Source organism: Podarcis pityusensis, assembly GCF_964106645.2.
Source record: "Podarcis pityusensis genome assembly, chromosome: 17".
Lineage (NCBI taxonomy): Eukaryota > Metazoa > Chordata > Lepidosauria > Squamata > Lacertidae > Podarcis > Podarcis pityusensis.
The window spans coordinates 2223800-2248660 of NC_138042.1; the positions used below are offsets into that span (position 1 = coordinate 2223800).

Here is a 24861-nt window from a genome sequence, read left to right on the forward strand (position 1 = left end):
TGCCATGCACACACGTGCGCGTGTACCCTGAGCACAAAAAAAGGACGCAACGCCACAGCTGCCACCCAAATCCATTTAAATGAAAAGAACCTGGGACCTTTGGCAAGCAAAGCCTGGGCCTTGTCACTGACTTTCCCCAGATGTCTGCACCAGAGGCCATCCCTTGAAGACTCTTCCCCCCAGAAAAGCACACAGGGATTATTATCAGGCAGAATTCCATATGTCCCACCACCTCAGCCACCAGTTTGTCTAATCCGCTGAACTGGAGAATGCATGTGCCATTAACACAGCTTTCTCTTGTGGCCACTCCAGGAACCACGAGTGGAACTTGCCAACACTCCACCACTCGCACACTCATTTTTCACATTGACAAGATGGGGAAAGTCGGAAACATTTCTCACACTGAGTATCAAAATCTCAGCAGTAGTAGAGCAGATTTGGCAAAATGTCTCCTTGTAGATAACACCCCGTGAGCTTTCTTCGCCCGCCCTGCCTCCACCTAGCCATTTTTTTCTTCCAATGAAATCCACAGGTGGCCCAGATGGGAATACAAGATCTTATGCATGGTGCCAACCCAGGAGACAGCACAAGCAAAACAGAGGGTGCCCCCTCCCACAGCACAAGAACGCAGAGTCTGCACACTTCACAGCCTGCAAAACCCTCCAGTGTCCAGGATTCCCGGCCCACACCCAGTGTCTGTGACGCCGGAACAGTTTGCTTGATTAAGCAGAGAGCTGCTGCTTCCAAGGTGGCTCCCTGGGGGGTTGGCTAGCAGGTCCTGAAGCCCGGAAGGAGAAACAGAGAGAAAGGAAAAGAGAGATGGTCCCAAGGGCACATAGTCTTGCAGGGTAGAGGCTGGTGCCCAGTTTGGACAGAGTCCCACCGGGAACAAACAATCGAAGCTGATTCCAAAGAGGGTTTTCTTTTTGGTTGGTTTCCATGTTCTTTCGGGTAGCATCCTGAAATTGCAAGGAAGGCTGAGACGGAGCAGCGACAGGCAGAAAAAGTGCATGTAGGGGGACCCCTAGAGGCCAGTGCAAGAACTGCATTTAGAGTTGAGGGGCGCAGCAAAGGTTGTTTGGAAATGCTCTTCCCCGTGGGGGTGGTGAAAAAGCAGAAAAGGGGGGGTAATATTTAAGGCTTATGCGTCTGCATAGAAAAATGTGTAAACTGAGATTGGAGCAAAAGGTTGGGGGAGGTTAGGGATATTTGGCAGAGTCCGTTCCAGAGACAAGACCAGGGGTGGGGCAGTCTCCCCATTATGTGGCAGTAAAAGTGTACAGTGTAGACTCAGCAGGAAGCCAGAGCCTCCCAGTAAGTGTGCCTGCCTGATGCAGCAGCTGTAACATTTGCTTTTCACAATTTTAAAATGTAATGTGTGAAGAGATTAGAAGACCACCACAGCCATGATGCAAGGACACACTGAAGAAAGTGAAATTATGAGTTCAGAACCTGTCCCATCCCCCAAGTAAATGAGCACTTCCTTGAATGAATGAAGTGTGGTCAGGATTGGTGCCAGAACCATGTTCTTACAGACCAGACAACCAACAGCAAATACTAAACATCAGAATACAGGTCAGCTTTTACAAAGGGCGTCAAAAATGACACAGGAGCTGAAAGGTCAACTCAAGATTTAGTTACAGGTTAAAGGTCAAATAAAATTCTATCCAGCTTCATTTTCAAAGCAAGACTCAGTCCTTCAAGTGTCAGCCTCCTATGCAGCCCCTTAAGTAGGATTTGTATCCTCTGAACCTGCAGACTGGCTTGAGAAGACTGCTCCTAGGACTGTGAAAGGCACCTTCCACACCAGTAAGACACTAGAGGGACCAATGGCTCATCTAGTCCTGCCTTCTGTTCTCACACTGGCCAACGAGATGCATGTGGGAAACGAGCCCAAGGGCAACTCTCCCTTCCTGTGGTTTCCAGCAACTGATATTCAGAAGCATCTCTGCCTCCAGCTGTGGACGCAGAGCAAAGCCACAGAGGCGAGTGGCCACTGACAGCCTTCTCCTCCTCCATGCATTTGTCCAATCCTCTTTTAAGGCCGTCCAAGTTGGTGGCCATCGCTGCCTCCTCTGGGACCAAGCCCCTTACCACAGCCAACTCCCTCACAAATCAGTAGGGTTGCCAGCTTTTGAAACAGCCCTGCTCCAGTGCCTTTTATGCCAGCCATAAATAGTAAGTGAAGCTTTTCCCATCTCCTTACCCCCACCAAGAAAAGTCTCACCAGCTTAACTTCTGCCTGCCAGCTGCTGTTAGAGGCAGAGAAGGGGCACTGTAGAAACTGGCAACTCAACCATGTCTGGGTTTGGGAAGCAAAGCAACATGGCCACTGGGAAGCGTTGGCAGCAGGAGCAGGTCCTCTTTTCTTTCTTTTTTTAGCAATGTTACAACAGAATGGCAGAAGCAAGTTTGAGTGATAAAAGGAGATCTAAAGTCAAGATATGGACAGTAGAGATTAGCTACACCAAAACTTAAGAGGGTTAAAGATGAGCAGAAAGGGGGGGGGGGAGCTAGAGTGAAACTGGGTTGCCACCTTTGTATCAGCCAGGCTCCTGCAAGCAGCCCCCACCAGAGAGAAATGTAGGAGTCCCCGGTATGTTTCTGCCTATCAGGTAGCTGTTTAAGACAGGGTCAATTGCAGAAATGTTGGCAATCTGGGGTTTCAAAAAGCCAATTCAAAGCTCAAAACCAAAGTCTGGAACAGTGAGGGAGTGTCACTGACACAAAAGTAGAGGTCAAAGCAACACCCCCCCCCCCCCGTTGTGGGGGAAGGTGGTTGATCGTCAAGTTCAAATGGAGAAGTACTTTTGTTGCTATTGTTTACGGCCCCTGCTCTTGTTGCAAATAAATTTTTTAAAGTGACATTTCCCCCCACCCTTTGTCATGGAGATGACAAATACTTCCCCTGCTAAATTTCTGTATGCTGGGCTGATTATTAAGGGCATAGGAGCTAGTAAGAAAGCTCACACAACCGAAGAACCAAAATATCAAAATACAAAAGGATGCAAAGAGCAAGAGAACAGAGACTGCAAAAGACCAAACTCAGAGATGACAAATGAGATGAACCTGCCTCCTTCAAAGCCGAGTAAAGGCAGGAACTGTTTGCCATGAACCCCTCCTTTGATCTATGCAGGAGGGAAAGGGTGTCTCTGGAACGGCCTCTGAGCCCATCCCTGGGGTGCCGGGGGGGCAGGGTTTGAAGCTGGTGTAGTGAGGTCTCAGGGTCCAGGTTAGAAGTGCAAGACGTGGAAGGGGGATGGTGGCACCCCCTCCAGGTTACCTAGAGGAGGGGCTGCTGCACTCAGAGGCAGGGCAACAAAACTGGTGGACGTCCTCAGCCTCGTCATCATCCCTAGAAAATGGGAAGGGGACAGACAGACAGACAGACAGAGAAGGATTATAATCCTGCAGACAAACCCTCCATTGCGGGGGGGGGGGGCAGCAGGGTGATGGCTGGAGTGGAGATGGTGATGTGATGCATCTTTCAAGCTGGAAGGCAAGCAGGGAAACTTAACAAACCTTTGGCTTTTCATTTCTCCCCACAACCCATTTAAAGATTGCTAAGCCAAAACCCGGAAAAAGCCCAATTTCTTTAACAGAATTCTCCAAATCACAAAAGAGAATGCACCTACAATTTTTCCATCATTCTTCATCCTCCAAATGGTGTTATACTACAACTGTCATCATCCCTGGCCAAGCTGACTACTGACTCCAGGTCACATCCTGGAACTCTGCATTGTACCTTTAATGCAACAGAGGAAATGGGGGGTGGACACAGCTGTGTTTTCTCCTGCCACTTCCCCCCTCAGTTCTCTTGCCCTCCCCCAATATTGTAATGAACCTAGCCTCCAAGTGTGTGACACAGGACAGGGAAAGGAACTGGTTGCCTGGCTTAAGGGCACAGCATGGATTTCTGGGTTGCAGCCTGGCAACCCAAAATAAATCCTCATTTAACTATCCTGCCTGCCAACTTAATTCCACTTTTCTCTTACACGATTCATTCAAATACTACTGCACCATCACACTTTGTTCACAGAATAGATCACTGTCTTATTAATATTCATTATCATCCATCCATCCATCCATCCATTTATTCATTCTCTCCTCTCCCCACTCCTCTCATTCTGTTCACAAGAGCAAAGGCAAGCAGTCCTGAGTCCTTCCACAGGGTTATTTCTGGGCATCAGTGAACATAGATCAGGCTGCCGTTTATTTTTTCCTCCTAGCAGCACAAGAAACAGAAATTCAGCAGGTGATTTTTTTATTGGCAGGCAGATGCAGTGATGGGAGAAAGCTTCACCTAATGAATGTCAGACAACACAGGAGCCCCTGTAGAAAAATAAAGCTGGTGACTCTCTTCTGCACTATTCTTTTGGTACTGTTCTTTTAAAATTTTGTGTAAGACATTCTACTCAGAAAGTGAGTGAGGAAGAATCACATTCAAAACTCCACTACACAACCTTGTATGGTCAAGTCAAGGCAATGTTATCCCAGAGTTACCAGGCCCTGCATTTTCCTCATAATTTCTTTGCAATTTTTGTTCCAAATAGTAGCTGGAGCCAAATCAAGACAAAAGTTTGTGAATGCTCATAATGCTTGACTGTTTCTTGGATACATGAACTCTGTGGAAACTGATCCCATGATTCTGTCTGCACCAAATATTACCACGTCCAGCGTGTCATCTTATACAAATTGATTATGGCTTAGGGACAAAAAAATGGACAAAAAAGTCTCAACCTTTACTCCACAATCCTGTGACAGACAAGACATTCAATAGCACCCCAGAGTCTCCCTGCACTGCAGCTCCCATAATCCCCTGTGTTATATATAAGTGTTTGTTCATAACACGAAGGCTAAATGAATGGTAACTTGAAGGTTAAGATGAGAAAAGAGCTTTACAAAGCAGGATCAGCCCAAGCCACCTTGGCGTTGGGGCTGCCCCCACTCGCCCCCGGGCATTCTCGTCCACATACTGACATGGGAACAATCTTGGGACACTTTCCTGCCCAAGGGCTCTGCAGCCCTGAATGGAATTCATATAAGCATACGCAGCTGCCATACCGAGTCAGACCACTCGGTCCATCCAGCTCGGTGTGATCTTCTCCAGTTCTCAGTGGCTTGCCAGTTCTTTCAAGCCTTGCAACTTGAGGTTGCTCAACTGGAGATGACAGGGTCTGAACCAGAGAACTTCTGCACTTGCTCTTACTGCTGAGCTAGTGGCCCATCCCACCTGAAGCAGCCAACTCACCTTGCCTCTCAGAAGGTCTGGTTCAACTCTCTATTCCTAAACCAAGAATGGGGAACCTGTGGCCCTCCAGGTGTACTTGGACTCCATCAGCCCCAGCCAGCCTGGCTAATGGTCAAGGAGTTGTAGTCCAAGAACATCTGGAGGGCCACAGACTTGCCTATGAGAATGCTATCCTCTGTCCACCATAAATGATTCTTTCCTCTCTAGAACGCAGAGAGACCTGGGATACCTTCTGTGTAGCAGAAACGGAATACATAAAGCCATATACATAACATAACTGAACTGCATGGTTAAGCCAACTGCTTAAAAAATTAGCACTGCCTTGTCCATGTGAACACAAGCGAAATGAATTGTACAGTTGTGTTTGGCAATTGTAATTCGTGTGCAGTACTGAATTTTTTACTTACTTTCCTGTACACCTGGAGTGGTTAACCTGTGGCCTTCTAGAAGTTGTTGAACTTGCGCTCCCATTAGCCTCAGCCAGCATAGCCAGTAAACAGGGAGCTGTAGCCTAGAGACATCTAGAGGGCCACAGATTCTCCATCACAAAACTTACAATCATGACCATATTTACACATGACGTTAGGGTAGTTTTCACAAAACTTTTTTTGCCCCAAAACAAGCACTACTGCCTTTCCTGAGATAGACTATCTTGCAAAGAAACATGAAAAGTTGCTGAAATTACGGGAATTGTTACTAGTCATCTGTGCTGGTTCAGTCATTAAGTTTCTCTATCTTAGCTCATATTGGGGAGGTGAAGCACTATGAACAAGGACCAAAATACATGTATTATGTCCAAACCAGCCTACAGTTTAGACCAGCTCTGCACAAAGTATGACTGAATGTGGACCACTTGGCATACATGGGGGCTCAAAAGACATTGTTTAGAGCCTCATAAGGATTATCAGCCATAGTGAGATATATGTAATAATAATGATGATGATGATAAAATTTGTACCCCGCCCATCTGACTGGGCTGCCCCAGCCACTCTGGGTGGTTTCCAACATATATAAAAACATAATACAACATTAAAGATTAAAAAGCTTCCCTATACAGGGCTGCCTTCAGATGTCTTCTAAAGGTTGTATAATTATCTCCTTGACATCTGATGGGAGGTTGTTCCATAGGGCAGGCACCACTACCAAGAAGGCCCTTTGCCTGGTTCCCTGTAACTTCACTTCTTGCAGAGCAGGCACTGCCTGAAGGCCCTTGGAGCTGGATCTCAGTGTCCGGGCTGAACAATGGGGGTGGAGATGCTCCTTCAAGTATATAGGACTGAGGCCGTTTAGGGCTTTAAAGGTCTGGCAAGACAGTCTGCGGGCAGGTAGGGTCTCAGCCAGTGTACCAGATGGAGCTAATAGACAGCTGCCCTGGACACAGAATTGACCTGCGCCTCCATGGACAGCTGTGAGTCCAGAATGACTCCCAGGCTGCACACCTGGTCCTTCAGGGGCACAGTTACCCCATTCAGGGCCAGGGAGGCCTCCACACCTGCCCGCCCTCTGTCCCCCCAAAACAGTACTTCTGTCTTGTTAGGATTCAACCTCAATCTGTTAGCCGCCATCCATCCACCAACCACCTCCAGATACTCACACAGGTCCTTCACCGCCTTCACTGGTTCTGATTTAAAAGAGAGGTGGAGCTCTCATTAAAGGCTGTGATGGGCCACGAACTCTGCAGGTCTGGCAGATGTATGCACAGAGTCCGTCACAACCACTCGTTATGCACATGAGCTGTCTGTTTCTATTCCTCTATTACTTTTGCTTGCCCAGCTATTATATAATTAATAGTTGTATGATAAACAGAAATTCAGCAGGTGAAGAAAGCTGAATCTCTCCTTTGTCACACAGCTGTTAAAAGCACCGGGGGGGGGGTGTTAGCAACCAGGAAAGCTCTGCTAGCTGTGATGTGTAAAAAGGAGGACATGGATCTTCTTCCCCCTTAAAGTTACGTGGAAAAGGCAGCTTTCCTATCAGCATGGCCAAAGGCCAGAGAAGAGGGGACCCTTGCACCCATCAGAGTTGTGTAGAAAAGGCAATTTCAGCACCTGCTGGAATCCCGTCTTCTAAACAGTGATAGCTGTAGGAGCCTGTCCTCTTTTGCATTTGGCTATGACTATTTGCTACAGAGAAATTGTTATGAATGTAGGAAGTAGACTTGTTCAAGAGTTACACCTGCCCCCACAAAAAGTCATAATGCTGCCAATTTCTTTTCTGGCAGGGAACCTCCGCTTTTCACAGCAGTCTAACAGGTAGACATTAAGTACGTGAAACATTCCCCCATCTACCCAGCCCCCAACTTATCTCTTTGTGGTCTCACTTTGAACTCCAGGATTTAGCAGGTGGCATTTCTCATGGCACAGAGATCCATGTTCCCACCTGCCATGCTAATTGCTGCAGATCAAGCCACAGCAAGAAGGGGGACAGTTCAAAAGCTGGCCGTCTCTTCTTATCTCCATACAAGGAAAAGTTACATCTACTTAATGTCTGTATATCAAACTGCTGTTGAAGATCAGCAAAGGAAAAAAAGACAGACAGAGAGACAGCAACTCTGGGCAGGCTTGCTGAAACTCCTCAACACACTCGCTAAGGACCCTGTCATTTTATGATCACTCATTTGCACATTCAGTCTTGCTCACACAGCTTCTGTCTGACACACTTGCTCTAGGCTCTTGCAAACACTTGCATGCGTCCACACACACACAGTCTCTGTGTGAGCTGAAGCCCCCTTGTCAAAACTAGCCCCAGAGCACAAAATGGGCCCACACCCCAGCTTCTTTATCTCCATGGCATAAACAGAGATGAGAGTGTCCTTATTTTGTAACCTGAGGCTGCAGCGTGGTGTGAGGGAGAAGGTAGTTTGTGTTAAGATGTTAATGGAGATCAGCAGGGTCTAGGGTGGAGTGAGCTGTGGCAGGGGTGCAGTGTTTCTCAAACTTGGGTTGTCAGCTGTTGTTGAACTACAACTTCCACCATCCCTGACCACTGGTCCTGCTTGCTAGGGATGATGGGAGTTGTAGTCCAACAACAGCTGGGGACCCAAGTTTCAGAAACACAGGTAAGGCAAATGCAAAGGGATGTTGCAAGCATGGAGGAAATGAAATCCAGTATTTCCTTTTATGGGGACAAAAGCCCCACAGGTTCACAAGGCCAACACCAGTTGTCTTGCTGGGCGCCTGCTAACTCCCTGTGGGCCTAAGGCCAGCCTCCAGAGCCCCCTGGCAGCAGTGAGAGCAGAGCAGAAGAGGGGAACTACCAAAGGCATCTCGCTTCGCCGCAGCTGAAGTAACTATCTACAGCTGAGAGCAGTACCCCCATAATCTTGGCTCTTTTCCCACTTGGTGACCAGAACATTCTGCTATTGCTGGGGAAAGACCCCAGAAATCCAGCCCATTCCGCCTGATGTTAAGAACAAAGGAAGCTGCCTTGCACTGAGCAACAGCATTGGCCCATCAAGCTTAGGATTGTCTAAAGTGGCCAGGAGTGACCCTTCAGGGGGTTGGCATTTCCAGCCCTACCTGGAAATGTCAGGGCCTGGGAGCTGCTGCATACCAAGCAGGGGGCTCCACCACTGTGCTATGACACCCCCCCCCCAGCCTTCTACATCCTAGGGAGCTACAAGCAACCCAACCCTCAGGGCTGTCATGGGAACCAGGAAGTCTAGGAAATGCTGGATTTTGTGGATAAGCATAGCATGTTGAGACATGGGAATGGCTTGGAGTGAGCAAGTTGCGGGTAGTGGGTGTGAGTGGCTTACCTGCAGCCTGTGTGCCTGGCGGGGGAAGCTAGCTGCGAGTGGAGAAGCGACTGAGCAGAACAGCAGTACTGGTGCAGAGTGGGACACGTGGACGACCTATAGAAGGCAGCAGAGAGACGGAGCAACAGAGAGAGAGAGAGAGACAGAAAGAGAGGGAGAGAGAGGAAGGGAGATGTGCGTAGAGAAATAAATGAAGGAAGAGATATGTGTGGACACAGATGGAAGGAATGTGCCAGAAGGAGTGGGTGGATGGATGGATGGGCAGAGAGAGGGGAAGGAAGAGAAGAAAAAACACAAAGTCAAGAAAAAAGAAGGACAGCACTGAACAAACAGAAAAAAAACATAGCAACACCCCCTGGCCAAACGAAGAGACTCAGCCACACACTGGGCCATGGAAAGGGGGGGAGAGGGAGGGAAAGAGAAAGAGAAACAGAGAGCAGCAGTTCCCTGGGGACAAGGATTAGAGGCCACAGCAGCTACAGGTGCAGGAAGAGATAGGCAGCAGAACACTTGGCAGGTCACAGAACTGAGGGCCGCCTGGCATGAAAGAGCAAGAAAGCACTTGGGTGGGGAGGTATTCAGGGATCAAGGAGAAAAAGCTACAGTAGGCGAGACAGAAAAAGCAGGGAACTAGCCCAGAGAGAGCCAACAGTGCTGACAACAAGCTGAGGCACTTGTTCCTCAGGAGGAGTGGAGCAGAGGGATCCTGGTCAGAAGTGCAGGGCCCCAGGGCTGAGGGTGAAGCGCCAGCAGAGCTAGGCTGCAATACACATGGAGTGATGTTTCGAAGGGGTCCTTCACCCTCCAGGAAAACTGATGTGCAGGTCTTTGGTTGACTACAGCTGCATGTGCAACATGGCATGGAACTCTCTTGGCAGCCGTGTGGGTCTCTGCCAATCCCACGCCTCTCTTAGCCAGCAGTTTGCCCCTTCCTCTGAGATGACAGCTGCAGGAGGAGAAGCTTCTGGGGCAAAAGCAAGTCTCACTTGAAAGGCTCCGAAGGTGAGCACTTGGGGGTGTACCTGATGGGAGGCAGGGAAGCCTGGAGGGTATGTACATGTTGGCAAGCATGCACACTGAGCTGCCTGGGTCACATAAGGTCAGAAGGAAGGATCTGCTAGGGAAGCTGCACAGGAGGAGCAGGAAGGACCATTGGGGCTGCAGAGTTCAGAGCAAAGAGAGGCAACCCAGAGGGATCAGGATGTGAGCAGCACGTTTCTGCCTCTCCCAACAACCCTCCCCTATGCGACTCAAGAGAGTGACACTGAAGAGGATGAGAAACCAGGTCCACATTTCTTCCCATAATAGCCCCTTCTCCCTCCCCTCAAAAGCCCTGTTGTTTTCCCATCAAAACATGAAGGAGGCAACCAACTTGGAGAAAGGGGTGAAGATTAACACCCACCCCCACCCCAAATGAGGAAGCAGGTAAAGGAGAAACGTTGGAAGGGAAGGGCAGCTGCCACCAGAGCTCAAGGCGGGTCCATTTCAACATGTTTTGTGCTGTTTCATCCTAAGCAAGACTTTGCCTCATATCCTGTTTTCAGCCCCAGATTTCAGTCCTGGAATATCTGCCTAATTGTCTAAAAGCCGCTTTCTGGGCTCTCTATTGCATTCCAGTGCAACCCCTCCCCTCCAAAACTTGGAATTCCAGAGTGGCTATGATTAAGCATGTAAAAGGGTGGGTGATCAGGATAGCTTTGGTTCTCAGTGGCTCCCACTAAAGTCCCCAGATACAAAATAAAAGGGTATACAACTGGCAAAGGCTGTGAGCAGAAGGCACAGCGACCCCTTTCCCCAGCACACCTTTACTTTCTCCCAGATAAGAAATGGCTGCTCTTGACGCCTATAGGAAATGCTGCAACAGGATGCAAAAGTTACCCCACCCTGACCCTGGAGGGAAGATGCAGTCCAACTTCCACGCCTCCCCCTTTGGAGCAGGCAGGCTTTGACCCTCCTACTGAGTCATCTCAATGAGTGGCTTGCCAGGGCAAAAGTAACATATGTGCCATTGAGCATGTCCAGACTGTCTTCGCCTCAACACTCAGTAACCCCAACCAGTCCTGACACAGTGCAGATTACAAAGCAAAGCCCAAGATTTCAAGGCAGGCCTGAGTGCCCAGTCACTGACAGGAGAAGTAAAGGGACTTAGAGGTCCTAAGCACTTTCTTTCTGAACAAGACCCGGGCCTGTCCTAGGCTTGTCCTCTTTTTCCAGGACATGTCCTCTTTTTCAGGGGTAAAATTCGAGACAAATTGCATTTATTGGCTTTGAATGGCCGTCATAGCATCCTCATTTTGCTCTTCAAAATATGGCAACCCTATGACTAACCTGCTGCTCTTGATTCCAAGTGTGGCTCAGCGGCGTAGTGGGAGGGGGGCTAGGGGCCGGTGGCCCCGGGCACAAAATTATGAGACGGGTGCAACCAGGCGCCCCCACAGCAGGCTCCCTGCTGAGCTCCTGCCGTCTTCCGGAGCCACCCAGCTGCCCAGTCCCCGGGGGGCACAACATTTGCCCTGCCCTGGACACCAGCAACCCATGCTATGCCACTGCTCCTGCTGCTTGCAAACAAAAACTCGAAAGGATGGGTCTTCCGTTCTTTGTCCAGAGGCACGCTGCTTCTGCACAAAACCAGTGCCTGCTCCTGCTCCAGTCCTGCTCCAGTCACTTTCTTTCCCAACCAGTCTTCTCTTTTCTCTTTCTACCACTACTTCCTCCACAGGCACAGAGTTAAGAACACCCGGGACAAACAACATAAATAAGTTTTGCTTCCTGTGTACATATTTTACTGCACATTATAAAACACTGAAGAACTCAAGTGAGGGAATGAGAAGGATGGGGAAATAGGCGGGGGTGGGGGTGGGGTCTGTACATGGCTCTCAACAGGAATTCAAGAAAAAAGCCCTGCCATGGGACACTTGAATCAGCCCTGAATAAGAAAGAGGGAGGGGTTGCGATTCCAGCAGGCCGGGCCAACAAGCCCCATCTTAGCACACAGCCCCAGAAGAGAAAGTCCTCAGCTTAGCAGACGGCTGCAATATGCGTGATCCTCCCCAGCTAACTGCCTTGAGACAGAGGTTTAGAAGTTCATTAATAAAGTGTTTGTATTATTCTTATTCTTCCTGCCTTGCTTTCCTGTTCCGTGTTTGGGCTTTGAAAGAGTTCCATGGATCCGCCCTTTCCCCGCTCCCAGGTTCTCCATTGCGCTGGCAGCGGGGGGGGCGGAATGGTTTCTGCAGTAAGCAGCGCCGCGACTCCTGGCCTAGAGAGAAGCCCCGCATTTCTGGGGAAAGTACCAAGCCAGCGCATCATGCACGCTCGGGGGGGGGGCCCTATCCCCTGCCAGCCCCCCGGAAAGTGGCCGGCCCCCGAGCAGCCTCGCCCTCTTCTGCCTCCCCGTTTGGCAGGGATTCCGGGGCAGAGTCCCCGCCCCGCCAGAGCTCCACTCACACGTCGCGCTCCATCTCCGCCTCTTTCTCTCCTCTTCCCGCAAACTTCTCTCCTTCCACGCGCAACACACCCACTTCTTCCAGCGGGGGGGCCGTGATCTCCCCCCCCCCAAGCGAGGCGCCGCTCTTCCTTTTCTCCCCCTCCGTCAGCTGATCGCCTTCCGCGGAAATCCCGGGCTGGGCAGGGGAGGGGGAGGAAGAGCATTTGAGTTAACATGTTAAATGCTGTTCTTTTGTTGGCAAGATCTTTGAGAGCTGGTGTTGAGCTGGTGCGGGCGGAGGGGGAAGAGACGCAAAGTGATCCAGACGGCGCTTCCCTCTGAAGGAACTATTCAGTCTCATTAGACCATTTTAGAAAATCATTTTTCAGCCTATATCAATTTTGTTTTAAATGAACAGACTCATCAAAAGAGCAAAGTACATAAAATAATACGATAAGTGTAATGCTTGACACAGCAGCAAATCGCTAGGTAAAGGTAAAGGGACCCCTGACCATTAGGTCCACTCGTGGCCAACTCTGGGGTTGCGGCGCTCATCTCGCTTTATCGGCCGAGGGAGCCGGCGTACAGCTTCCAGGTCATGTGGCCAGCATGACTAAGCCGCTTCTGGCGAACCACAGCAGCGCACAGAAACACCGTTTACCTTCCCGCCGGAGCAGTACCTATTTATCTACTTGCACTTTGACGTGTTTTCAAGGACTGAGCAACGGGATCTCACCCCGTCGCAGGGATTCGAACCGCTGACCTTCTGATCGGCAAGTCCTAGGCTCTGTGGTTTAACCCACAGCGCCACCCGCAAATCGCTACAATTTAGCAAAACAGCAGGAGAAACCAAACAAGAATGAAAAGACTTGGAACCTGCTATTTCCCTGCCCCCATTGCAATGGGCATAGGAGCCAACTCCTAGGGGCCAAGGGGTCTTTGCCCCCCCAATAAAATATTTGAGGGGACTGGGCCCTCCCAAAGGTGATGGGTATTGCCATGCAAATGGTGTGCATGCACCGCATCATGTGATCAGTTATGCAGGGGTGGGCTTACCTGCCCCCCCCCAAAAAATATTTTGTTCAAGTTGGCACCTTGGCAATGGGTGTTAATGAATGCAGCCACAGCCCATCAAAGAGTCCAAACATTCCTGTACCTTCCCAGCTTACAGTAATTCATACTGTGGCCATTTGCATAGAAAAGAAACACCCCCAAATACATCAACTGACACATGCCACTCGTTTGTCAGTTTCTCTTACTAGGTTCTATCACTGTTTGAACTTGCTCAGAAAACCTATCCACAACCTGTGGTAGGAAGGGAACCAAGAAAGGCACAGAAATAATAACTTCTGTCTTCTCCAGCTCAGCATTGCCAACACAAAAATCTGGCTTGCTTGATCCGCAGAAATCAACAAGAGAACTTTTTTGCAATATGCGGATGCACAAATTTGGTGTGCAAATTTAGTGACTGCTAAAGGTACAGCAGCAGAGGCAGATTGAAAAGCTGGCAACCCTATCCCTCATCAGTTAAAACTGATTCCTATTCCTAAAGATTGCATTTCAGCTGGCTGAAGAATTTTTCCTAATGCCCACTATGTTTTACAAGCTGAACCTCAGCTGCCTGCACTCTTTGCCTCTTCTTGGAGCCACGGCTATGAGGGCTGTCCTATTGAGCTCCTGCACTTAATAATTTACCATCATACCTCTCATCCTAGCTCTCCACTATCACCCAATCTAGATAAACTTAAGAACAGAATTCGCCTTTGCTAGATTCTTTGCAAGTACTGACAACACCAATTGCTTCGTGCACATAGCATAACTAATGGCAAGTAACGTACTCCTCCCCCCCTCTGCCCATGTGTTCTGAGAGTTATATCATTCCCTCCCGCTTAACTGTTATTTTTACCTGATGCATCTACTCTGTTGTTTTGTTTACAAGGACCAAAGTCGTAAATAGGCAAATCTGTGTATGCACATGCACACGTACACAGTGTACAACCACCCCACCCACTCAGTAATAAGGTTTCCCAATCCTATCCGTTGTGAGAGGCTGAGGTTTTGCTTTACTAGCTTGTATCAAGCCACTCATAGTAAAATATGGGGGTCTCTTTTGGTCAGCAGGAAAGATCCCAATTACATCTCAAAGTGTTTTAATGTACACCAGTTATTCAGTTCCAAATATTTTAACATCTAGGGCAGTGGTTCTCCAAGGGTGTGGCGCATTATATTATTCTAGCTGCTAGCAGGAGCGGATGGTAAGTGTGGTGGGAAGATTCAAGGACAATCATTATTATATTTTGGGAATGATTCATGTTCTTATGTAGCTGCATTTTTTAACACTTTCTGGATGTCCCCTGATCATATTATAAAGTAGTTGTGTTCTAGGTTGTATGTCAAGCACTGCTAAGAGTTGTTTCTTTTTGTTTTCCAAAGTACTTATTATCAATTAAAAAATCAGTGTGGCACAAGCAATTTTTTAATCTGGCCCAGAGAAAAAAGTTTGAGAACTTCTGATCTAAGGGATGAGATGGCATGCAATTAGAAAGTATGTGTATTTGTTCTATGTACATGTACAAAGCTGCTTCCTGGCTCATAGGGAAGAATTTGTGTCTTGATTACTATCACTTTCAATTTCTTATGTCAGGGTGTAACAGACCACAGAGCAATGACAGTTCATTTGGCATTTTCATACCATGAATTCACTGAGCACAACTTGAACATACCTGGTGTTTTCTTTGCCTCTACACTGGAGGTTAGGGGATGGAAGGAAGATGTTTGAGAAATTCAGTCTACATGAATTCCAATACAAACCAATCTGATCTGCATGTCCCAAATAAATGCACAGATCAGGACATATCATATTGGCTTGAATATAAGCCGCACCTGCAAATAAGTCGCACCTGTAAAATTCAAAGGGGGGGAGAAAAAAAGGACAATCCCAGAATATAAGCCGCTCCCTTAAAATTGGGTTACAGGCTGAAAATCGCTGAGGTTGGTAGAATTGTAACTCTGAGCCAATTTAAGCCTTTGAACTTGCAAGCAAAAGTTACCGTACAATCACTAAAATCACAAATTGCTATTCAGTTGCTACAATTCTGCAGACACTCACACCCATAAATGGCTAATGAACAGCCTCAAGCTCGCAATTCGGCAATGAAACATTTTTTGTTCTGTTTTACTGTATGTCTGTTTCAGCAGCGATATCATAAAAGCCCATTTTTGTAAGGTTGCGAATTTAAGCCGCACTTTTAACTATTCACCGTTGGAATTTGGGGGGAAAGTGAGGCTTATATTCAGGCCGATTCTGACCCAGTTCACAGTTCAAAAACATATACAAATATGTATTTTAAAAACTGAGTGAAATGCTACAAACCACATATATTATTTTGCTAGGAAAAGAAGATATAGAGCAGTCTTTGTCAACCTGGTGCCCTCCCGTTGTTTGTTTGACTACAATTCCTACCAGCACAGAAACACCCCATGATGGTGTGTTGGCTGGAGCTGATGGAAATTGCAGTCCAACAACATCTTGGAGAGCACCAGATTGGCGAGGGCTGGTGTAGAGGTGGTGAGGACCCACCTTTGGGAAGGAAGTGGTGTCTTGTCCTTTGCACGGGGAGGCAGGATTCTCAGTCTCCCCATCTCTGTTTAGGAATGCTCAGTGCCCTTTGATCCCAAAGGGGGGAAAGCAAATGACCACCTTGCTTCATTCAGCACAGCGTTCACATCCTTTGAGGGAATACGCACTAGAGGGCAGTGTTTACTGCACAGAAACACCCCGTCCACTAGACTCTTGCTGTTCACATTTCCTTGGCTTCACCTAGGCAGCTGCAGCTTTGTAGCTCCTCTAGTTCTAACCCCAGCTGATTTTGCTTAGCAGCAACAGGCACTCTGTACACTCTTGAAAGTACTCACTACTTTACCTAGCCCAGGGTTGAGCATCAAGACGTCCCAGGGATGAGCCCTCAGTCCGCTTTAAGTGTGAACTCTGGTCATTCATCCCACAAGGGCTGGCTCTCCTTATGTCAAAGACAGGGAACCTGTGCCCTTCCGATGTCCTGAGGCACCAGCTCCCATCAGCCCCAGGCAGCATGCCCAATTGTCCGGGGTGATGGAGTGCAGCTGAAGGCCATAGCTCCCCCAACCAAGGGCGCAACCAGGCAGAAGCAGAGCCAGACTAAGGAGGCAGGGGGGAGCACATTCATGCGGCTGTTCTGGGAATATAATACTTTGATTCACTTTTCTTCCGCTTCCACACATGCAAGCCACAATTTTCTTCAGAGAACAAGTCCTTCTACTTGGCATAGCTACAGTCACAAGACACCCCCCCCCCCTTACAAGCATAAAATGGTTGTACTGACACTGTGATGGGAGGGGCACATACAAACAGGTGCTTGCCTAAAGCTGCCTTCTTGGTGACAGAATTACAGAGGTGAGATTCCAACAGGGAACTTTGGGACTTGCAGCTCACGGTTTTGGTCATCACATCATCTCTTATTTGTCTCCTGACCTTCTCCTATCCCCTTCCGGAGCATGTGGCTCAAACCTTGGCCTCACCCCCATGCACAGGGATTGCATCACATGTATGCTTTGTGCAGCACCCAGCATGCATCTGGCACCCATAAATGCCCAGATGCGGCCTTGACTATGCTACCACTCAGTGGATTTGTAACTGGCTGACTGACCGAACCCAAAGGGTGCTCATCATTGGTTCCTCTTCATCCTGGAGAGGAGTGACTAGTGGGGTGCCACAGGGTTCTGTCTTGGGCCCGGTCTTATTCAACATCTTTATCAATGACTTGGATGATGGACTCAAGGGCATCCTGATCAAATTTGAAGATGACACCAAACTGGGAGGGGTGGCTAACACCCCAGAGGACAGGATCACACTTCAAAACGACCTTGACAGACTAGAGAACTGGGCCAAAACAAACAAGATGAATTTTAACAGGGAGAAATGTAAAGTATTACACTTGGGCAAAAAAAATGAGAGGCACAAATACAAGATGGGGGACACCTGGCTTGAGAGCAGTACATGTGAAAAGGATCTAGGAGTCTTGGTTGACCACAAACTTGACATGAGCCAACAGTGTGACGCGGCAGCTAAAAAAGCCAATGCAATTCTGGGCTGCATCAATAGGAGTATAGCATCTAGATCAAGGGAAGTAATAGTGCCACTGTATTCTGCTCTGGTCAGACCTCACCTGGAGTACTGTGTCCAGTTCTGGGCACCACAGTTCAAGAAGGACACTGACAAACTGGAACGTGTCCAGAGGAGGGCAACCAAAATGGTCAAAGGCCTGGAAACGATGCCTTATGAGGAACGGCTAAGGGAGCTGGGCATGTTTAGCCTGGAGAAGAGGAGGTTAAGGGGTGATATGATGGCCATGTTCAAATATATAAAAGGATGTCACATAGAGGAGGGAGAAAGGTTGTTTTCTGCTGCTCCAGAGAAGCGGACACGGAGCAATGGATCCAAACTACAAGAAAGAAGATTCCACCTAAACATTAGGAAGAACTTCCTGACAGTAAGAGCTGTTTGACAGTGGAATTTGCTGCCAAGGAGTGTGGTGGAGTCTCCTTCTTTGGAGGTCTTTAAGCAGAGGCTTGACAACCATATGTCAGGAGTGCTCTGATGGTGTTTCCTGCTTGGCAGGGGGTTGGACTCGATGGCCCTTGTGGTCTCTTCCAACTCTATGATTCTATGATTCTATGATTTACTGTGGGATCAGGGCTCCTCTTGCATGCAAGGGTTTTTGTTGTTGTTTTTGCGCAACCACATAATGCTGTTGGCACCAAAATGCCAGCCTGTATTTCTTCCAAGTGTTGCCAACACCCTGTTGCCCTCTGTGTAGCATTAATCTTGGTTTATGTGAGCAGAGGCTGCTCTGCAGTTGCCGTCACCTCCCCCCCCCCACTGTAACACCACAGATCAGGACATGCCACCAGCACCAATAGTCCCATGTCTGTCGCATTTTGATACACTTATGCAAAGTATTAAGGTGATACGTTCATTAACATAAGAATGTTAACACAGACACACTATAATTACATTTGCCTCCTGCCCTTCCTAAATTTAGCCTCACAACAGTCTCCCAAAGGAGACACGTGCTCATTAATACGCCAGAAGCAGGTACAGAAAAATTATGTTTGCCCTGAAGAGACAGACACAGCACCCTCCTCACTGCATCTGCACCTATCCTAAGACGTAGTTGTGTGGATCTGAGGCACTAAAAAAAGAGTGCTGTGGAGCATCCTCCAGACTGATTCTGGATTTGCAGTCTTAGTTTTTACAAGATGACTTACGATTATTGATCTGCTTCAGTTCATCATTTATAAATAGAAGCAGAGTTGTCAGCACCTAGTCCTGCAGGATCCTCCCTTTAATAATTGCAGCATCACACAGAGAGATTTGGTAGCTGCTTCGTCTTCTTTTACTGCAGCCGTGTAAAGAATGAGAGAATCCGCCTCTGCCTGCAATGCAGCTCTTAAAAGCATAGGAGCTCAATTTGGAGCAGCACCTGGCAACCTTAATTATGAGAGTCACGGCAACAGAGAGCCAGCTGGCACAGCTTCAGTGCCCTAGCAAGACTTTACAATTGAGTTACAGGTTTCAATATGCTGGAGGCAGCAGGAGCCATATGGTCAGGTCGACTGTGTACCACAGGTTTGTCCTCCGTTATGTTGGAAATGAGCCCAGAGCCTAGGAGTGGCTCTTTTTAGGGACTGAGGCAGCATTGGCTCTAAAAGATCCTGAATTGTCACAGAGCCATTGGCTGTAGGAGCATTCAGGTGGTTTCAGAGGTGTGTGTGGAGGTTGACGGTATGCAAGGGCACAGAGCCAACCCCTCCTCAAGTTGCTAAGACCAGGAAAGACGTACTTTGAAAGTCAACTAGAAGCAGAACACAGTGAAGACTGTTGTACCTTATATTACATCGGCTGACCCCCCCCCAAATCAAACACAATTGATGTTACTTGTTAGGCATGAGAGGCAGGGGTTGTCTGCAATGCTTCTGAATATTCCGCACAAGCAACTATATACAGAAAAGTAAAAAACCAAAAGTGAGCTACTGAAATGAACCCCTGCTTCTCCACCAGCCACAAAAATATAGCCTGATATTTAAACACACACACACCATCTCTTGAGCTGCTTTTGGTAATTCTCATGAATTCTCATGCTTGGAAAAACCTCTATAGGAAGGAAGAAATTTCCAGGGGGCCATTTCTGCATTTCTCAGTGTCCAGGTGCACCAGAGAGTGACAGGATTCCTGAAACTTCTAGAGTTAGGTAGAATGGAGGTAGCTCCCACACCACAGGTGTACAGTTGGGGTATGTGCATCTTCTGCCACCACCAGCCAAAATTAAAAAGAAAACTCTGGGTTTTTTCCCCAAAAAAGGTGTGAAATATTAGTGCAAGCATAGGGTGCTGGAGACTGGTTATTTATTTATTTATTTATTTATTCACTACACTTATTCCCCACCTTCTCCAAGGTACTCAGGGTCATGGACAAAGGTCTCTCCCCTCCCATCTAATTTTCTTTTTCTTTTTTAAGTACATTTTTATTGTTTTCCTTACATATTCTTTTCCAACAAACCATAATAAAACCATACATTCCCTTTGACTCCGCCAAGTCGCGACTCACCTCCCTCCCTCCCTCCCTCCCTACAATTGGTATATTTAACCCCTTTCTATCGCGCACATCATTCTCATAATAATACTCTCCCATCTAATTTTTATCTCACAACAACCCTGTGAGACAGGTAAGGCCCAGAGAAAGTGATAAGCTTGAAGTCACCCAGTAAGTGTCATGACTGGAGTAGGTATTTGCAGACCCAGGTCTCTCCGGCCCTAGTCCAACCCTCTACCTTGTACACCAGAGGTTTTCAACCTTTTTGAGTCCACGGCTCCCTTGACCAACTACACTCTTTCTGTGGCACCCCTGTGGGGCTCAGAAGCCCAGTTGTGTCACCCCTTGCCTACAGGGCCAGCAGCCCCTCAACACTTTTTGAACACCCTCCCATGTGGAGTGTTCCCTCAGCCTCCTCTCCTTGAGAGTTCTCTGGGCAGCTGCAGCTGCTGCCTCTGGTATCTGAACTTTCCTCCCCCTGCTGCCCAAAGAGAGGTGCCTCCTCACACTGCCCCACAAGAGCCTGGGAAGAGGATGCCCCCAGCCTCAGTGGCCCACTGGAGACTGGCCAAAGGTGAACGTGAGGCCAGCACGTTACATTGGGAGGTAGCAGCGTTTCACAATTTAGGTAAAAATGAAGTATAAGCAGACGGGTTCAGAGAAGAAACAGAAAGTGGGGCCACCAGAAAGTGAGGTGATGTTTTGTATACTAGCATCAAACTCATTCAGAAGACCATAAGAAGAGCCCTCCTGGATCAGGCCAATGGCCCACTACAGGCCAGCATCCTGTTCTCAGCGGCCAACCAGATGCCTATGGAAAGCCCGCAGGGAGGATCTGAGTGTAACAGGGCTCTCGCTACTTGAGACTCCCAGCAACTGCATTCAAAGGAATGCTGCTTTCAGCCGTGAGGGTGAAGCACAGCCATCGTGGCTGGTATTCTGAGAGAGTGGATCCCCAGGCAGCTGACAAGGGCAACATCTGCACACAAGAGGGTGGTATCAGCAGAGTGAGGGAACCCAAAAGTTTGTGGAAGTATAAAAAAGTCTTGTGAGGGTGGGGATTCAGAGGGGAGAATAGTTCAGAATAGGCGGCTCTAAGATCAAGCAGTAATCTTGGGATATCTTTATAAATTTCAATTCTTCTATCCAACACCTCCAGTGATTTTACAAAGTGTAGTCCCAAAATCTTATCCCTTTCCTCCTTTGATCTCAATGTTATCAAACAGTCTCTGGGCCTCTCCTTCTTTATAAATCTTCCAAGTCTGAAAGCTGACACAATTTTAAAGTCCTTTTCTTCCAAGTTCCAGAACTTGGAGAATTCTTTGGTCAAAAACTCAGTTAGATGTCCTTCTTCTGCCTCTTGTAGTGATCTAATCCTTAAATTGTTCTCACGGTTTCGCAATTCTATCATCGAGAGATAAATCTGGTGTTCCCCGACTTGTTTAGTGAGTGGTCTTACCTCTTGCTCTAAATTTTCAAATCTTTGTCTAGTGTCCTCAGTCAATTTCCGATTTTCTGCTGAGGCCTCCGTTAGCTGTCCAATTGCTTGTGCATTCTGTGCCACTTGTGTGGTTAATTTATTTAGACATTCTGTATTTTTATCAATCTTTGCTGATTGCGCATCTGCTTTCTTGTCCAAAGCTTCCAATTTTTCGAAAATTTTGTCTAGTACAGAAACAGATGCTCCTGAGGCCATATCTTCCAGTTGTAACTGCTCTGCTTCGCCCTCTCCCTCCACTTCTGAGGGCAAAGTAGGCACAGATGATCTACGTGTCTGTGAGGCTGAGGTTAGAGTTGTTAGAGTTGTTTGTTTAGCTCTCCCTCTTTTTCTTGTGCCACTCATTCCAACGTTATCTGTCAGTCAAGGTCACACTGAGTTATTCCCATGGGAATGGAAAGGTCCAGAGCAAGCAAACAGCAAGGGAATCGAAAGTAAAAAGTGTATGTAAAATCACTGTTATAATCCAATCCTCTAGAGGGAGCTTAATCTGTCTTTCAGAGTCTAATTTGATGTCCAAGAACCTTCAAATACAAATGTTTAGCAGAGTTTATAAATGGTCACTTTGTTGCAGACAGTGCTTATTTATCTCCAAAAAGAATGTTTCAAGTTTAAAAGGTCTCAATACCCTCAGATTGTTTCAAGTTCCAATATACAGTATCCAAATCTGCAGTACTGACAGCTCCCTTAGTACTCAGGCAGCTCCTGACTCTGGGTTTCACCTTTTAATTTGTAATCCAATAAGAGGAGGAAAGTCAAGTACAAATAGAAATCCCAAATCTTTAACTTAAAGTCTTTACTTTAAGATGCAAGTTCAAATAGATGCTTAGATCTGTAAAGCTTAGAGTCTCTTTCTTTCAGCCTCCACTCCTCCAGCTGATTGCTTTTTTTTCAAGTTCAATGGCTGCGGAAGACGGACTTCCTGCTTCCACGTCTCTCCGCTCTCAGCCAAGTTCAAGCCAATTTAAGTTTCCCTTTTAGAGTCTCAAATTCAAGTGATTCAGTCTTTTACTCACAAGTTAGTTGCTTTTTCGTCCGGATCCGTAATTTAGCAGGAAAAGGGATCAGCGCTCACCGACAGTAGCAGCGCGGCTTCGCTCCTCAGGCTGTGAAACAGCTCACAGCGCCGCAACCCCCCTCCGTGCTCCGGAGCCCCTTACGGGGTTCCTTCTGCACTTGGAGGGTCGCTCTAGGCGCCCACCGAGCCTCAAGACCCCAGGCTCTTGCCGCCTGGGGTTTTCCAAAGTGGGTCTCCGCTTCGCCGTAGCGGACGACCCGTTGCCTGCGGAGCCTCCTCTCCCGTTCAGAAGAGGACCGCCATTGCCGTTCGCGCCGCCCCCGGAAGTCCAACTACACTCTTTCTGTGGCACCCCTGTGGGGCTCAGAAGCCCAGTTGTGTCACCCCTTGCCTACAGGGCCAGCAGCCCCTCAACACTTTTTGAACACCCTCCCATGTGGAGTGTTCCCTCAGCCTCCTCTCCTTGAGAGTTCTCTGGGCAGCTGCAGCTGCTGCCTCTGGTATCTGAACTTTCCTCCCCCTGCTGCCCAAAGAGAGGTGCCTCCTCACACTGCCCCACAAGAGCCTGGGAAGAGGATGCCCCCAGCCTCAGTGGCCCACTGGAGACTGGCCAAAGGTGAACGTGAGGCCAGCACGTTACATTGGGAGGTAGCAGCGTTTCACAATTTAGGTAAAAATGAAGTATAAGCAGACGGGTTCAGAGAAGAAACAGAAAGTGGGGCCACCAGAAAGTGAGGTGATGTTTTGTATACTAGCATCAAACTCATTCAGAAGACCATAAGAAGAGCCCTCCTGGATCAGGCCAATGGCCCACTACAGGCCAGCATCCTGTTCTCAGCGGCCAACCAGATGCCTATGGAAAGCCCGCAGGGAGGATCTGAGTGTAACAGGGCTCTCGCTACTTGAGACTCCCAGCAACTGCATTCAAAGGAATGCTGCTTTCAGCCGTGAGGGTGAAGCACAGCCATCGTGGCTGGTATTCTGAGAGAGTGGATCCCCAGGCAGCTGACAAGGGCAACATCTGCACACAAGAGGGTGGTATCAGCAGAGTGAGGGAACCCAAAAGTTTGTGGAAGTATAAAAAAGTCTTGTGAGGGTGGGGATTCAGAGGGGAGAACCTAAAAACTGCTCAGTGAGGACTGAGTATGCTCAGAGGCATGAATGCTGGATGATGGTTGGGTTGGGGGCAGAAAATATGCGTGTGTGTAATGAAGCAAGTGAAGATGCACAGATATCTCAGAATTTTATTCCAGAGCAACTCAGGTTGGTCAAACCATCACACAAGTGCTATAAAGCAGGCAAAGTGTACCTCTTCAGCAGCAGCTCGCTTTTATTTTCAGAAAGGTAACCAATTTATACTAGCTGCTATTCAAAGTTTTCAAGCTAAAGTGTCATTCCACCTACTTTTTGGGATCCCAATATGGATACAAGCATATAATAGTGATTTAGATAAGATACACTCAAGTTTCTTGAGACGTATCCTGGGACTCTCAAGTTCAATCAAGTATGAGATGATGTGTGTGGAACTAGGTATACACACGATGGAATATTGGGTGTGGGCTAGCACTGGAAAACACTGCTTGCATTGCCATTCTCATTGCCAGCCCTTGAGTCTGCTTTCTGACTTACTTAAGGACTCTTATAAATCCAAATGGTTCCAATGCTTACATAGCAAAATCAGATCTATTGATATTGACTTGGAACTCTTGTATAATTCAAGTTAGCAATACATTTATCGTAATATTCAAACCAGATTAAGGGACATTTGAAAAACAAAACATCAAATCAGCTGTAAATAAAATTTGCTCCCCCAAGTTTAATGGTATAAATACAACAGATAACAGGGTCACTTATATTTCAAAATAAATAATTCCAGTCCAACACAAGGCCTTTATGTTAGCTCAACTGAACGTTTTCGCCTCAGCTTTTGTCAAGGGCAGATACAGTGGTGCCTCGCAAGACGAAATTAATTCGTTCCACGAGTTTTTTCATCTAGCGAATTTTTCGTCTTGCAAAGCACGAAATCCCATAGGAATGCACTGAAATTCAATTAATGCGTTCCTATGGTCAAAAAAAGTCCAAACAAAGCCAAATTTGGTACAACAAGAGTTTATTAAGTGCTCTTTAAAGTCACACATACTGTAAAGAGCATTTCAAAAATTGAAGGAACAATAAATTAAGTTTCTAAACATGACAGAAAAACATTTAAAAATCAGCAAAGTGTACAGTACATTTTCTAAGACTCTGGGGGACAACTCGAAGAAGGTTCCTCTTCCACTC

At 47.6% G+C, this 24861-nt stretch overlaps 1 protein-coding gene and 1 long non-coding RNA gene across 10 annotated transcripts in view; one reads left to right on the forward strand and one right to left on the reverse strand.

The window, feature by feature from the left end:
• Positions 1 to 24861, reverse strand: part of IQSEC2 (IQ motif and Sec7 domain ArfGEF 2) — a 168088-nt gene that overhangs the window by 78486 nt on the left and 64741 nt on the right. For 5 of the 9 annotated variants that reach the window (XM_080987301.1, XM_080987297.1, XM_080987298.1 and 2 more), the window contains exon 3: positions 9009 to 9104. The exons of 1 other annotated variant lie outside the window; for it this stretch is intronic. In XM_080987301.1, coding sequence (XP_080843427.1) covers positions 9009 to 9104 — 96 coding nt within the window. Of the gene's footprint in view, positions 1 to 9008; positions 9105 to 12455; positions 12633 to 15158; positions 15311 to 24861 lie in introns of those variants that run through there. 3 more of the 9 variants (XM_080987304.1, XM_080987303.1, XM_080987307.1) reach the window with 3 other exon arrangements.
• LOC308466537 lies at positions 9111 to 12121 on the forward strand. Its single transcript, XR_013980871.1, has 2 exons — positions 9111 to 10010; positions 11728 to 12121. It is a non-coding gene; the product is annotated as an uncharacterized lncRNA (long non-coding RNA).